Genomic DNA, 15,973 nt, shown 5'->3' with positions numbered 1-15,973 from the left:
TGCTTCATATAAAACGACTTCTATGGCAAGGTGGATTTCCAGGAAAGTATACTGACAATGTTGGATCAAAAACCATGCAGACTGGACTGTTGCTCTGCAATTTATTCGATCCCAGAAGTGCCTCATGTGTGAGGTGGAGAGCTTTACACAGGTGGCCCTTTTGGGATTAAAAGAAATTTAGAGCAACTGGTGCTTTAGCTATGGCCTGCACCAGATCCAATTCTATGCCTGGCTGGGTCTGGCATAGGATTGCCTGGCCACTTGGTGTGACCACAGATGTGCCAGAGGCCAGAGCCTCTGATATATCTGAAGGAATATATCTGTTGCACCAGCACTTTATAACTCCCCCAGTGGGGGATATAAGAGAACAGGGGACACAAGGGAGCAATTGGAGAAATAGCAAGAAGTGGACACACAAACAGATCATGATGCTGCTCTAGTCATTCCTCAAGATATACAGTGTAGTAATGCGGTATGAAGTCTTCCATGCTGCCTGTAAGAGCCTGCTGTAGAGGATCTCCACTCTAGTAGATGTGATGCATCAAATGCACAGCATACAGTCTCCTAAATTAAAGGAATTTCACTTGACCAAAACAGTGCTGTAATATCGATTTAAATATTTTATTAATATTTATTAAATAATAAGCATAAAATTCAAAAGGCAACTAATGTTTCACTTTTTCACGGGTGCTTAGCTAACAAAAAAACATATACATATATAAATATTACATTTTTTTTTTTACTTACCCTGAGTTTTGGATTTTTCAGACTGGAAAAATAATTTTCAAGCTGCAAGACAATTGTAATAAAATTTACACTACTTCTGAATGAACAATATCTGATTAAATCATTTGTAGTTTAATATAACTGTAAGGCTTAATGGAAACAAAAAATCCAAAACATAAGAAATCGAGTAATGGGATGCTTACTAAAGTCCGATCAATGGTGTGCAGATAGTAGGAAACTGGCTTGCCGGTCCAAGAAACAGAACCTTTGAGTGGTGACAGTTCCACAACTCTCATTATTGTGCCAATATCTAAAAAACAAAAAGAAATAAAAGGCAAAGGGCCGCTTTATAAACTTTCAGAAAACAAAGTGTGTCTGTTTTTTCCATAAAACAGCATCACAACTACCTACAACTTGTGTTTTAACAAAGCCCAGCCCCAGTCAGTCAGTGGTAACTGGTAGTAAACAGGACTTCTGTTTGGATTTGTACCCAATATGTGCATATTATAGGCCACAATCAGTTCTATGGTCCATTGATTGCAGCCAGTGTTTCATTCGGGTGTGAGGTCAGCTCACAAGTCAATGACAGGAGAAGAGACTGCTGGAGTTGGTGTTGTGGAAACAACCGTCATGTTAGCGAGTCCATAAAAATTAAAATGGCGATGTGCGTTGAAACAGGTAACACACATCCAAAAACACAAGAGTTGTGTCTCAGGGACTTACTAGTTCAAATGTAGATCTGTTAAACTAAAATGGCGTATTCTGTTCACCAGTTCTACACCGGTGTGGACGAATTCTAATTTAGACTAACCCTTTCTCTTGATGACATCCCTCCCCCTGAAGAAAACTCACCACTAAGGTTTCTGCTGTTAATTCTGAAGTTGAGAGGTGCAAATGGTTTGGAGGAGACAATTCTGCCACCTGAGAGATCAGTTAAGAAAAAATTAATTAAGGCCATGTTGGTATAAATAAATAAAACAGTAAGCCCCTTACACACTAGCGAGAGTGATGCAGTCAACTGCGATAGTGCCCTAATGGCGGCAACCTGAACTAAACTCAGCATGACAGTTCAGGTCCGGTTTGCCCAGTGTTTGGGCTGTACATTCCAGCCAGCACGCACAGAGTGATGCCAGTTGGATGCATAAGACTTGCTAGCATGTAAGGGACCTCAAGAAAGTGTCAAAAGAAATGTGAAAAAAAAATGCAGCCAATTTTTACTTTTCTTGCCTTTGTAGAGGAAAACATCCCTAAGGGTGAGAAGCAAGTTTAATATCAGGCATTTGGAAACCATAACCTACGGACCCTGTCCTAACATATTCAAAATACAAGTAAAGGATATCAAACTTTTGTCTACGGTTATTTCTGTGGGTAAACAACTGCCTCCTGCACAAGCCACTTAGGTTTATGAATAATTTCCTATTTAATTTCATTCACTACTTCAAAGTAAAACTACCATATATACTTGAGCAGAAACCTAACTTGGCTTCATGTCCCTGCATGCTGCCGTCGCACACACCATGTTGTCAGCCGCTTGCTGACATGTCCAATAGTGGCATAGACACTGAGGTCAGCTAGCGGCTGACGTCATGTGTGTGCACAACGGCAGTGCGCAGGAATGCGGAGCATCGAAAACAAGAAGAGGACCTGCAGGGGGCGTCAGAAAAAGGAGTACAGGGTTTGTTTTTAATAGGCTGGGAAGGGGGCTGGCTATACACTGGGGGGAGGGGGTTAGATATACACTGCGGGGCAGGGGCTGGCTAGCTATATACTGGGGGGGCAGGGGCTGGCTAGCTATATACTGGGCTGGGGGCAGGGGCTGGCTAGCTATATACTGGGGGGGGCTGTGACCAATGCATTTCCCATTTCACCCTATACAATAGGTTTTCCCAGTATTTTGTGGTAAAATTAGGGACCGCAACTTACGCTTGGGTTGGCTTATACTCAAGTATATACGCTATTTTAATTCTCCAAATGCTAAATTACTGTATAGCAGTAAAGAGGAATATAAAATATAGTTTGCCATGGCATCCTGCACAAACACTTGTGAATGAATTTTAAAACACATAAAAATTTCAAGCATCTTTAATGATTTTTAAACAAGTTTTTGGTGTTTATTTTACCAAGCTATTTACCTCCAAAACCAAAAGAACTGCACTGGCAATTGTTTCAATTTTACAATAATCTCTTATTTACACTTTGCATGCATAGTCTAAACAAAAAAATGGAAGGAAAAAAAAAAAAAAAAAAAAAAAAATCGCCTCCAAAAAAAACTGTTAAAATACATGCAGAAAACTGGCCTAGAATCTAAAAGCAAAACTCCAAATGACAAAATAGCGGATCAATACATTACCTTCCTTCATGTTGGCAAATCTCTCCTTAAGCTGGTGATCGACCTCAGGACCAAAGGCAAAATTATTCACAAAAATAACACTGCAAGATAACATGTCATGTTAATCCCAGAACAAGCACATTGGTTTTCTTTTGTCACTCTTGTCCAGCAAGCCACGTCTTGAATCCAAATGCAGCAAGTATCATTACACTAAAGGCACGGCATGATTTATCAGTGATCTCAATTTAATACAAGTTGAGGAAAAAACTAAATAGTACAGCAACTTTCTAATCATGTAAACTGATAGAACTAGTAAAAGATTGTAACAAATTTGTGTACAATTGCTGGGAACTATTTGAATATATTCATCTATTAAACTATAGTGTCTGAAAAAAAACAAAAGGTTTGAGAAAAAAAATGCCTTTCCCATGTTTTGGAAACAGATAATCTATTCTAAGGATACGTTTGAATCTCTGTGCTGTATGTAGATACTGCATAGAGCGAAAGGAAAGTTAGGACTGCTTTACATGAGCTTTAGACCAGGTCCACCTAACTTTGTGAAAGGTCCAATGTCAAATGTCCAACACGTGGGAGCTTTAAAAAGAGGACCCGTCAGCTCAATAAAACAATGCAGCTGCACATACTAATCCTCCCCCCGTTATTGTACTGTTAAATTTCTAGCTTAATCGAAACATACGGGGGGGGGGGGTATGGCATTGTAATTTTCTTTGTATCACCCCCTTATGAGAAGCTCCCAGCTGTTATGGTACACAATCACTGCCCACATCATGGCCATACCCAGCTGCCATGAACAATCATGACTGGTAACGGTAGGTAGGATCTCATAGTATGTCAACCAACATTTAAGGCATGGTGCTGTAAATTTACATAAGCCAGTTGGGACCCCATAAATAATAGCCTATGCTGCATTATATATAAAAGAAAATTGCTGGAGTACTTTCTTATGACCAATACTGAACAGATAAACCACCTTGTGTTGGCAATTCTTTCCCTCCATTCTTCTGACAGGAAGTCTCCACGTTCCAGCTAAAAAGAGGGGGAAAAAATGTATTCAGGCAAATTATTCTGGACACAGTCTGAAATTAATGAGCCCTTCCACATGAGAAAAGGTGCAGCTGAATCCAGGTTTTTTTTATGCATTTGGGTCCTGAAATGTTAGGAAAAGGAACCAACTGCTCTGGTAATGCCCCCAGCGACTTTCAGGTTCATTAGAAAAAGGTGATTTTAGAAGGAAGGAGGCCATGGATAACAAATATAAAATTACCACAGTCACAGTGTCTTTATGACCAAGTGCCCTATCATGATGGATTCTGATGTCAGATTTATTTAAAACAGGTTACAGGTTTATTTTTTATTGATTTTCTTTATTTTTACTTTTAATTTCAGATTTTGACCACCCTGAGTAACACGTCCTTCCCATTTCACCTAAATTAGCTGCCAGTGAGAGACAGTACCTTATTTACAGACATTTTTCTGATATGCAAATTAGCTTTTCTGACTCGTTTGGTATTTGTGACACTTCTCTCTATGAGGCAGGCAGTGACCCACGCCCCAAAATTCTGACAGCTCTGTCTCTCTTTAAATCACTGCTCTTCCTCCTCGTACTTCGAGACCATCTGCTAATATTCAACTACAGACATATAAAGCTCCATGTAGAGATGTGAAATATTGGGTCAATTTTTTTTACATGGTGCCTTGTTTTACATGTGACCAGTGATATCATTGCAGGTCTCAGCCTACCAATAATAGCAAACTGTACACCATGAATGTGATTACATGAGGATGGAGAGGAGTAGAAATAAATGTCACTCTGGTCACATGACATGAACGGTGACCAGTTAGGAGGCATAAGGCATGGGGAGGATAAGATGGGCGGCCAGAGATCGCATTAACGCCTCACCAAGCGTCATAGACGCATGATGAGGCGCCATTACTCCCCGGAATAATTGACAAGCGTAAAAGTACACTTGGCAATTATCCCCTGTAGTGCGTGGGCTGAGCGGTCCAGGGTGCACAGGAATCGTGTGCAGGGCATATCATTACAATGGCAGCGCGCTGGCCGGCGCTGCTCAGCACACGTTACATTGTAGAATGGATACGCTCCGGGTAACAGTGATGTCACGGGGCGGAGCTTCCGGGAAAGAGGTGTGGCTTACTACAGTCTCCTCACAGTGCAGGAAGTAGAGCTGTAATGGCTGCCTGCAAGAAAAACTGGTAGGGGGACTTTGTGCATACATGTGTATGGAGGTGAGGGGGCCGCACAGGAGTGGACATGATGGTGGTAGTAAGATCAGGGAAGACATGTATGTTACATGAGACTGTCTTGCAGCTGCTGAAGTGGCATGAGGTGTATGTTACATGGGACTGCATGTCTAGCAGGTGCTGAGGTGGCATGAGGTGTATGTTACATGGAACTGCATGTCTGGCGTGTGCTGAGGTGGCATGAGGTGTATGTTACATGGGATTGCATGTCTGGGGGGGTGCCAAGGTGGCATGATGTGTATGGTATACGGGACTGCATGTCTGGCTGGTGTTGAGGTGGCATGAGGTATATATATTACATTAAACTGCATGTCTGGCAGGTGCTGAGGTGGTAGCAGATGACGTTAACAAACGTCAGCAACGCTTGTATATGCAGTTTTACTCTTTAACCCCTTCACGCTCCGTGGCCAATATATCCGCCACGGAGCGCAGCGACTTAGCGCTCAGTGGCGGATATATTATGCAGGCTCGGCTCTGGATCAGAGCCAAACCGGCATCGGGAAACACGGGGTGCCGGCTGTAACTAATAGCCGGCACCCCAGTGTAACACCCGCGATCGGAGTTGTCTCCGATCGCGGGTGCTTAACCCGTTAAATGCCGCGGTCATGCATCTGGGGGGGTCTTTCCCCCACGATCGGCCCCCCCGAACCGTTTTCGGGGGGCGCCAATCGTTGCTATAGCAACTCTGGGGTCCGATCTCGACCCCAGAGTTACTTGCAAGAATTGCCAGTAAGATGGCGTCTGTGACGTCATCTTACTGGCACAGTACCAGCCTATGCAAGTGTATAGGCTGACACTGATAATACTCTGCAATACATCAGTATTGCAGAATATTATCATGAAGAAGCAATCAGATGATTGCTTGTTCATGTCGCATGGCATAAAAGTGAAAAAGTAAAAAAAAAAAGTTATTCAATAAAAAAATAAAGTCATAAATCACTAAAAATGCCCCAAACCTCCAAAACATATAAAGAGACATATAACTCAAAAAAAAGTCTAAATCATAACACAAACCCCACATATATAGTATCACCGCGTCCGTAACAACCCGTAGAATAAAAGTAAATCATTATTGAACCCCCACGATAAACGCCGTAAAAAAAAACTGTTCTAAACCCTCCAAAAATTATGATTTTTACCTTTTCAATCCAACAAAAAATGCTATAAAATGCGATCAAAAAACCATATGTACTCAGACATGATACTGGTGCAAAGTACAACATGTCCCGCAAAAAACACGCCATCAACCAGCTCCGTAGCCAAAAAAGTAACAATGTTATGCCACTTGGAAGACGGCAATACATAAATGATAGATTTTTCCCCACATTAGGGTTTTGTTTGACAAATTTAGTAAAACGTAAGAAAATATATTCATGTCTGGTATCCCCGTAATCGTATCAACCCATAGAATAAAGATAACAGGATTATTAGTCTATACGGTGAACACCAAAAAAATAGGTGATACCAACCCCAAAATGGTAACAATGGATAAAGCATCTCATCCCGCAAAAAAAAATGCCGTCACATGGCCCCAATAACGAAAAAGCGAAAATTTTATAGACTTCAAAAGGGGCCAATGAGGAAACTAAAATCCTGGCAGCTGCAGGGCCCTCCTTTCCTTCTGCACCTCGCTGTGCCCCCATAAAACAAGTCACAGCCACATGTGGGGGGTCTTTGTACTCAGGAGAAATTGCAGAACAAATTGTATGGTGGGTTTTCTCTTTTTATATTTTGGAAATGTGTAAATTTTAGTGCTAAATGAACGTATAAGGGAACAATATGACCATTCTAAATTTCACCTCCATTTTGATTCAATTACTATGAAGATCTCAAGGGGTTAACAATCTTCGTAAAAGCTGTTTCTGATAGCTTGAGGGGTGCAGATTTGAAAATGGGTTGGTTATATAGGGGGTTTTAATGCTAAATATGTAAAATTTCATTCAAAACTGTATTTATCCCCAAAATAGTCAATTCTGAAAATGCGGAAAAGCGATATTCTATTTGTAAGCCGCGTGACATCAAAATAAATTATCCAGACATTTCAGAAATTATGAAAATGTAAAGTAGACATATGGGAAATGTTATTCAGCAACTTATTTAGGTGGTAAATCTATCTGCCTGAAAACGCAATGATTTAGAATTTCGAAAATGGCAAATTTTTCAAAAAATTTATCATATTTTCTTTTTTTTTTGTAAATAAACGCAAAACTTATCTGCCAAAATTTACCACTAAAATGAAGTACAACATGTGAGGAAAAAATCTCAGAATCGTTTTGATAAGTAACAGTGTTCAAAAGTTATAACCATATAAAGCGAAGCAAGTCAGAATCCAAAAAAAATCGGGCTGAGCCTTAAGCTACAAAATGGCTGCGTCCTTAAGGGGTTAAAAAAAAAAAAATTGTCAATAGTTTTCTCCTCCCTCTCCTAATCCTGCCTGCGGAGCTGCAGCATATTCTGGCAGCCCGTGAACTCGGCTACAAGGTCATTTGACTGGAGCATTGATAACAGTGATCCTGTGGGATCACCATAAGATCACTGTTATATGTGAACTGCATAAACAGTATCTAAAATTACAAAAAAATGACAGACAAATTGAATTAATAAAAACAAGATTCAAAAACACAGACACCAAAAAAAAAGCAAAGCAACCATCATGGATTTGCAGTGTCAGATGCAGCCTGGCCACTGAGGCTCAGCCACGTCTACCGTAGTCTGATCAAATGAGGGAGGGGGGGGGGCAGTGTGCGTTGGCCGCAGTCTGATCAAATGAGGGAGGGGGGGGGGGGCAGTGTGCGTTGGCCGCAGTCTGATCAAATGAGGGAGGGGGGGGGGGGACGCAGTGTGCGTTGGCCGCAGTCTGATCAAATGAGGGAGGGGGGGGGGACGCAGTGTGCGTTGGCCGCAGTCTGATCAAATGAGGGAGGGGGGGGGGACGCAGTGTGCGTTGGCCGCAGTCTGATCAAATGAGGGAGGGGGGGGGGACGCAGTGTGCGTTGGCCGCAGTCTGATCAAATGAGGGAGGGGGGGGGGACGCAGTGTGCGTTGGCCGCAGTCTGATCAAATGAGGGAGGGGGGGGGGACGCAGTGTGCGTTGGCCGCAGTCTGATCAAATGAGGGAGGGGGGGGGGACGCAGTGTGCGTTGGCCGCAGTCTGATCAAATGAGGGAGGGGGGGGGGACGCAGTGTGCGTTGGCCGCAGTCTGGCCACATGGGGGGGGACACAGTGTGCGTTGGCCGCAGTCTGGCCACATGGGGGGGGACACAGTGTGCGTTGGCCGCAGTCTGGCCACATGGGGGGGGACACAGTGTGCGTTGGCCGCAGTCTGGCCACATGGGGGGGGACACAGTGTGCGTTGGCCGCAGTCTGGCCACATGGGGGGGGACACAGTGTGCGTTGGCCGCAGTCTGGCCACATGGGGGGGGACACAGTGTGCGTTGGCCGCAGTCTGGCCACATGGGGGGGGACACAGTGTGCGTTGGCCGCAGTCTGGCCACATGGGGGGGGGACACAGTGTGCGTTGGCCGCAGTCTGGCCACATGGGGGGGGACACAGTGTGCGTTGGCCGCAGTCTGGCCACATGGGGGGGGACACAGTGTGCGTTGGCCGCAGTCTGGCCACATGGGGGGGGACACAGTGTGCGTTGGCCGCAGTCTGGCCACATGGGGGGGGACACAGTGTGCGTTGGCCGCAGTCTGGCCACATGGGGGGGGACACAGTGTGCGTTGGCCGCAGTCTGGCCACATGGGGGGGGACACAGTGTGCGTTGGCCGCAGTCTGGCCACATGGGGGGGGACACAGTGTGCGTTGGCCGCAGTCTGGCCACATGGGGGGGGACACAGTGTGCGTTGGCCGCAGTCTGGCCACATGGGGGGGGACACAGTGTGCGTTGGCCGCAGTCTGGCCACATGGGGGGGACACAGTGTGCGTTGGCCGCAGTCTGGCCACATGGGGGGGACACAGTGTGCGTTGGCCGCAGTCTGGCCACATGGGGGGGACACAGTGTGCGTTGGCCGCAGTCTGGCCACATGGGGGGGACACAGTGTGCGTTGGCCGCAGTCTGGCCACATGGGGGGGACACAGTGTGCGTTGGCCGCAGTCTGGCCACATGGGGGGGACACAGTGTGCGTTGGCCGCAGTCTGGCCACATGGGGGGGACACAGTGTGCGTTGGCCGCAGTCTGGCCACATGGGGGGGACACAGTGTGCGTTGGCCGCAGTCTGGCCACATGGGGGGGACACAGTGTGCGTTGGCCGCAGTCTGGCCACATGGGGGGGACACAGTGTGCGTTGGCCGCAGTCTGGCCACATGGGGGGGACACAGTGTGCGTTGGCCGCAGTCTGGCCACATGGGGGGGACACAGTGTGCGTTGGCCGCAGTCTGGCCACATGGGGGGGACACAGTGTGCGTTGGCCGCAGTCTGGCCACATGGGGGGGACACAGTGTGCGTTGGCCGCAGTCTGGCCACATGGGGGGGACACAGTGTGCGTTGGCCGCAGTCTGGCCACATGGGGGGGACACAGTGTGCGTTGGCCGCAGTCTGGCCACATGGGGGGGACACAGTGTGCGTTGGCCGCAGTCTGGCCACATGGGGGGGACACAGTGTGCGTTGGCCGCAGTCTGGCCACATGGGGGGGACACAGTGTGCGTTGGCCGCAGTCTGGCCACATGGGGGGGACACAGTGTGCGTTGGCCGCAGTCTGGCCACATGGGGGGGACACAGTGTGCGTTGGCCGCAGTCTGGCCACATGGGGGGGACACAGTGTGCGTTGGCCGCAGTCTGGCCACATGGGGGGGACACAGTGTGCGTTGGCCGCAGTCTGGCCACATGGGGGGGACACAGTGTGCGTTGGCCGCAGTCTGGCCACATGGGGGGGACACAGTGTGCGTTGGCCGCAGTCTGGCCACATGGGGGGGACACAGTGTGCGTTGGCCGCAGTCTGGCCACATGGGGGGGACACAGTGTGCGTTGGCCGCAGTCTGGCCACATGGGGGGGACACAGTGTGCGTTGGCCGCAGTCTGGCCACATGGGGGGGACACAGTGTGCGTTGGCCGCAGTCTGGCCACATGGGGGGGACACAGTGTGCGTTGGCCGCAGTCTGGCCACATGGGGGGGACACAGTGTGCGTTGGCCGCAGTCTGGCCACATGGGGGGGACACAGTGTGCGTTGGCCGCAGTCTGGCCACATGGGGGGGACACAGTGTGCGTTGGCCGCAGTCTGGCCACATGGGGGGGACACAGTGTGCGTTGGCCGCAGTCTGGCCACATGGGGGGGACACAGTGTGCGTTGGCCGCAGTCTGGCCACATGGGGGGGACACAGTGTGCGTTGGCCGCAGTCTGGCCACATGGGGGGGACACAGTGTGCGTTGGCCGCAGTCTGGCCACATGGGGGGGACACAGTGTGCGTTGGCCGCAGTCTGGCCACATGGGGGGGACACAGTGTGCGTTGGCCGCAGTCTGGCCACATGGGGGGGACACAGTGTGCGTTGGCCGCAGTCTGGCCACATGGGGGGGACACAGTGTGCGTTGGCCGCAGTCTGGCCACATGGGGGGGACACAGTGTGCGTTGGCCGCAGTCTGGCCACATGGGGGGGACACAGTGTGCGTTGGCCGCAGTCTGGCCACATGGGGGGGACACAGTGTGCGTTGGCCGCAGTCTGGCCACATGGGGGGGACACAGTGTGCGTTGGCCGCAGTCTGGCCACATGGGGGGGACACAGTGTGCGTTGGCCGCAGTCTGGCCACATGGGGGGGACACAGTGTGCGTTGGCCGCAGTCTGGCCACATGGGGGGGACACAGTGTGCGTTGGCCGCAGTCTGGCCACATGGGGGGGACACAGTGTGCGTTGGCCGCAGTCTGGCCACATGGGGGGGACACAGTGTGCGTTGGCCGCAGTCTGGCCACATGGGGGGGACACAGTGTGCGTTGGCCGCAGTCTGGCCACATGGGGGGGACACAGTGTGCGTTGGCCGCAGTCTGGCCACATGGGGGGGACACAGTGTGCGTTGGCCGCAGTCTGGCCACATGGGGGGGACACAGTGTGCGTTGGCCGCAGTCTGGCCACATGGGGGGGACACAGTGTGCGTTGGCCGCAGTCTGGCCACATGGGGGGGACACAGTGTGCGTTGGCCGCAGTCTGGCCACATGGGGGGGACACAGTGTGCGTTGGCCGCAGTCTGGCCACATGGGGGGGACACAGTGTGCGTTGGCCGCAGTCTGGCCACATGGGGGGGACACAGTGTGCGTTGGCCGCAGTCTGGCCACATGGGGGGGACACAGTGTGCGTTGGCCGCAGTCTGGCCACATGGGGGGGACACAGTGTGCGTTGGCCGCAGTCTGGCCACATGGGGGGGACACAGTGTGCGTTGGCCGCAGTCTGGCCACATGGGGGGGACACAGTGTGCGTTGGCCGCAGTCTGGCCACATGGGGGGGACACAGTGTGCGTTGGCCGCAGTCTGGCCACATGGGGGGGACACAGTGTGCGTTGGCCGCAGTCTGGCCACATGGGGGGGACACAGTGTGCGTTGGCCGCAGTCTGGCCACATGGGGGGGACACAGTGTGCGTTGGCCGCAGTCTGGCCACATGGGGGGGACACAGTGTGCGTTGGCCGCAGTCTGGCCACATGGGGGGGACACAGTGTGCGTTGGCCGCAGTCTGGCCACATGGGGGGGACACAGTGTGCGTTGGCCGCAGTCTGGCCACATGGGGGGGACACAGTGTGCGTTGGCCGCAGTCTGGCCACATGGGGGGGACACAGTGTGCGTTGGCCGCAGTCTGGCCACATGGGGGGGACACAGTGTGCGTTGGCCGCAGTCTGGCCACATGGGGGGGACACAGTGTGCGTTGGCCGCAGTCTGGCCACATGGGGGGGACACAGTGTGCGTTGGCCGCAGTCTGGCCACATGGGGGGGACACAGTGTGCGTTGGCCGCAGTCTGGCCACATGGGGGGGACACAGTGTGCGTTGGCCGCAGTCTGGCCACATGGGGGGGACACAGTGTGCGTTGGCCGCAGTCTGGCCACATGGGGGGGACACAGTGTGCGTTGGCCGCAGTCTGGCCACATGGGGGGGACACAGTGTGCGTTGGCCGCAGTCTGGCCACATGGGGGGGATACAGTGTGCGTTGGCCGCAGTCTGGCCACATGGGGGGGATACAGTGTGCGTTGGCCGCAGTCTGGCCACATGGGGGGGATACAGTGTGCGTTGGCCGCAGTCTGGCCACATGGGGGGGATACAGTGTGCGTTGGCCGCAGTCTGGCCACATGGGGGGGATACAGTGTGCGTTGGCCGCAGTCTGGCCACATGGGGGGGATACAGTGTGCGTTGGCCGCAGTCTGGCCACATGGGGGGGATACAGTGTGCGTTGGCCGCAGTCTGGCCACATGGGGGGGATACAGTGTGCGTTGGCCGCAGTCTGGCCACATGGGGGGGATACAGTGTGCGTTGGCCGCAGTCTGGCCACATGGGGGGGATACAGTGTGCGTTGGCCGCAGTCTGGCCACATGGGGGGGATACAGTGTGCGTTAGCCGCAGTCTGGCCACATGGGGGGGATACAGTGTGCGTTAGCCGCAGTCTGGCCACATGGGGGGGATACAGTGTGCGTTAGCCGCAGTCTGGCCACATGGGGGGGATACAGTGTGCGTTAGCCGCAGTCTGGCCACATGGGGGGGATACAGTGTGCGTTAGCCGCAGTCTGGCCACATGGGGGGGATACAGTGTGCGTTAGCCGCAGTCTGGCCACATGGGGGGGATACAGTGTGCGTTAGCCGCAGTCTGGCCACATGGGGGGGATACAGTGTGCGTTAGCCGCAGTCTGGCCACATGGGGGGGATACAGTGTGCGTTAGCCGCAGTCTGGCCACATGGGGGGGATACAGTGTGCGTTAGCCGCAGTCTGGCCACATGGGGGGGATACAGTGTGCGTTAGCCGCAGTCTGGCCACATGGGGGGGATACAGTGTGCGTTAGCCGCAGTCTGGCCACATGGGGGGGATACAGTGTGCGTTAGCCGCAGTCTGGCCACATGGGGGGGATACAGTGTGCGTTAGCCGCAGTCTGGCCACATGGGGGGGATACAGTGTGCGTTAGCCGCAGTCTGGCCACATGGGGGGGATACAGTGTGCGTTAGCCGCAGTCTGGCCACATGGGGGGGATACAGTGTGCGTTAGCCGCAGTCTGGCCACATGGGGGGGATACAGTGTGCGTTAGCCGCAGTCTGGCCACATGGGGGGGATACAGTGTGCGTTAGCCGCAGTCTGGCCACATGGGGGGGATACAGTGTGCGTTAGCCGCAGTCTGGCCACATGGGGGGGATACAGTGTGCGTTAGCCGCAGTCTGGCCACATGGGGGGGATACAGTGTGCGTTAGCCGCAGTCTGGCCACATGGGGGGGATACAGTGTGCGTTAGCCGCAGTCTGGCCACATGGGGGGGATACAGTGTGCGTTAGCCGCAGTCTGGCCACATGGGGGGGATACAGTGTGCGTTAGCCGCAGTCTGGCCACATGGGGGGGATACAGTGTGCGTTAGCCGCAGTCTGGCCACATGGGGGGGATACAGTGTGCGTTAGCCGCAGTCTGGCCACATGGGGGGGGATACAGTGTGCGTTAGCCGCAGTCTGGCCACATGGGGGGGGATACAGTGTGCGTTAGCCGCAGTCTGGCCACATGGGGGGGGATACAGTGTGCGTTAGCCGCAGTCTGGCCACATGGGGGGGGATACAGTGTGCGTTAGCCGCAGTCTGGCCACATGGGGGGGATACAGTGTGCGTTAGCCGCAGTCTGGCCACATGGGGGGGATACAGTGTGCGTTGGCCGCAGTCTGGCCACATGGGGGGGATACAGTGTGCGTTAGCCGCAGTCTGGCCACATGGGGGGGATACAGTGTGCGTTGGCCGCAGTCTGGCCACATGGGGGGGATACAGTGTGCGTTGGCCGCAGTCTGGCCACATGGGGGGGATACAGTGTGCGTTAGCCGCAGTCTGGCCACATGGGGGGGATACAGTGTGCGTTAGCCGCAGTCTGGCCGCTTGAGCTTGGCGCTGTCTGACGCAGTCTGGGCACAGGAAATAGTGTGCGTTATTCGCAGTCTTGGCGTTTGGTGTCAGCGGTGTTAGCCACAATCTGGTGGATGGGAGGTTTCAGGGGGCAGCAGCCACAGTGTGGATGGGGGCGTTGGTGGTAAGATCACTATAACTGCCTCAATTTGCTATTTAAAAACAGAAGATACTGACACATGATTTTCTTATATAAATAAGAACTTTCAACATTAGTTACAGCTATGTATATACTTTTATTACTGAAAATTTCATACTCCTCAAAAATAGTAAGAGGAGTATTATTACCCTTCTAGAAAAATGTTAGTGCAACCTCTGTGGGCGGAGTAGGACACGACACCCTCCGATTCCAGGTAATACAAGATAAAAGGTGATTTATGTGGATGTAAGCCAATCTATTTTTACCTAAAAGAACAGGGTCAGTCAGTTATTAGAGCTCTATAGGAACTGGTCCCTGGCTGTATATGTGCAAATGTGGTGACAGCTTCCCTTTAAGCACTACTCTACTGGATGCACTTTTTGTACATTTGGTGGTTCCTTAGCAAAATATCAAAGTAAACAGCCAAGTATTTGGCTTAAGCCCTGCTACTGCAACAATCTGTAGCTACAAAAAAATCGTTTCCATTCTCAGTACTTACTGTGTACTCTGCATGCTTTTTCCCATACCATTTCATCCATTTTCTGAACTCCTTATCCATTGTCTAAAACAAAGTATTTAAGTGACAAAAAACAAAAAAAATTAAATAGACGAAATGATTTTGTATCAGCAATAACAATTACATGTACAAGACAACTTTAAAAAGGAAACGAGGTTTTACACCACTAAACAATCAGGACTCTCAAATAGGGTATGAAATGTCCTCTTTAGAAATTCCTCTTAACGCTCACTGATTTACCTACTTAGAATAATAAATATTTTTTTTTTAAAAACACACACAAAAGAAAAGATACCTTTGAGGCCATATGCAAATGAACTGAAGGGACCCTGAGAGGAGTCCTTCTGAGGCAGGAGGTGGACAGTGACTTCAGATGCACAAAAATATATATGTCTTATATAGCACCTAGAATCATGGCTTTATGACCTCTCGATGTAAATATACGTAGGCCGGTCATGAAGGCGTGTGTGAAGAGGACTCAAGAACTGAGCCCTCTCCAAATGTGGCATGTGTGCAATGTTACACACATGCTAGTAAGTGGGACTGTCGGCATATGGGTGCCACCATCTTCGAACGGAAGATCAGCACCGCTGTAAAGTAATTAGAGGGTGCTGACCGGTTGCCATGACAGCTGGGTGTTTTTTACGGGAGCAGTACATTCATAATATACTGCAACACAATTTTATTACAATATATTGTATAAGTGACCAGGCATCATAAGATTTAGAGAGAACCTTAGAGAGAAATTAAACTCCAAAACCAAATATATTTTCATAAACTGCCATTAGAAATCATTGCCCCCATTCCTTCATGTCCCTCGACTTGCCTGTAAATTTAGGGTGCAGTCACACAGAGATTTGCCTAATTAAACAGCTGTTAACACTTCCGTTTACACAATGCAAATGTTAACAAATGCGGTAGT

General features: G+C 50.6%; 1 protein-coding gene across 2 annotated transcripts in view; it reads right to left on the bottom strand.

Moving 5' to 3' along the window:
* Positions 1-15,973, bottom strand: part of DOT1L (DOT1 like histone lysine methyltransferase) — a 113,522-nt gene that overhangs the window by 44,597 nt on the left and 52,952 nt on the right. For both annotated transcript variants that reach the window (XM_072112841.1, XM_072112846.1), the window contains exons 7-12: positions 15,034-15,096; positions 4,047-4,102; positions 3,077-3,156; positions 1,579-1,647; positions 930-1,036; positions 748-789 (exon numbers count right to left, since the gene is read on the bottom strand). In XM_072112841.1, the coding sequence (XP_071968942.1) occupies positions 748-789; positions 930-1,036; positions 1,579-1,647; positions 3,077-3,156; positions 4,047-4,102; positions 15,034-15,096 (417 nt within the window). The remainder of the gene's footprint in view (positions 1-747; positions 790-929; positions 1,037-1,578; positions 1,648-3,076; positions 3,157-4,046; positions 4,103-15,033; positions 15,097-15,973) is intronic.

The sequence above is a fragment of the Engystomops pustulosus genome, chromosome 1 (genome assembly GCF_040894005.1).
Source record: "Engystomops pustulosus chromosome 1, aEngPut4.maternal, whole genome shotgun sequence".
Classification (NCBI taxonomy): domain Eukaryota; kingdom Metazoa; phylum Chordata; class Amphibia; order Anura; family Leptodactylidae; genus Engystomops; species Engystomops pustulosus.
This window is presented reverse-complemented; position numbering and strand designations above follow the sequence as displayed.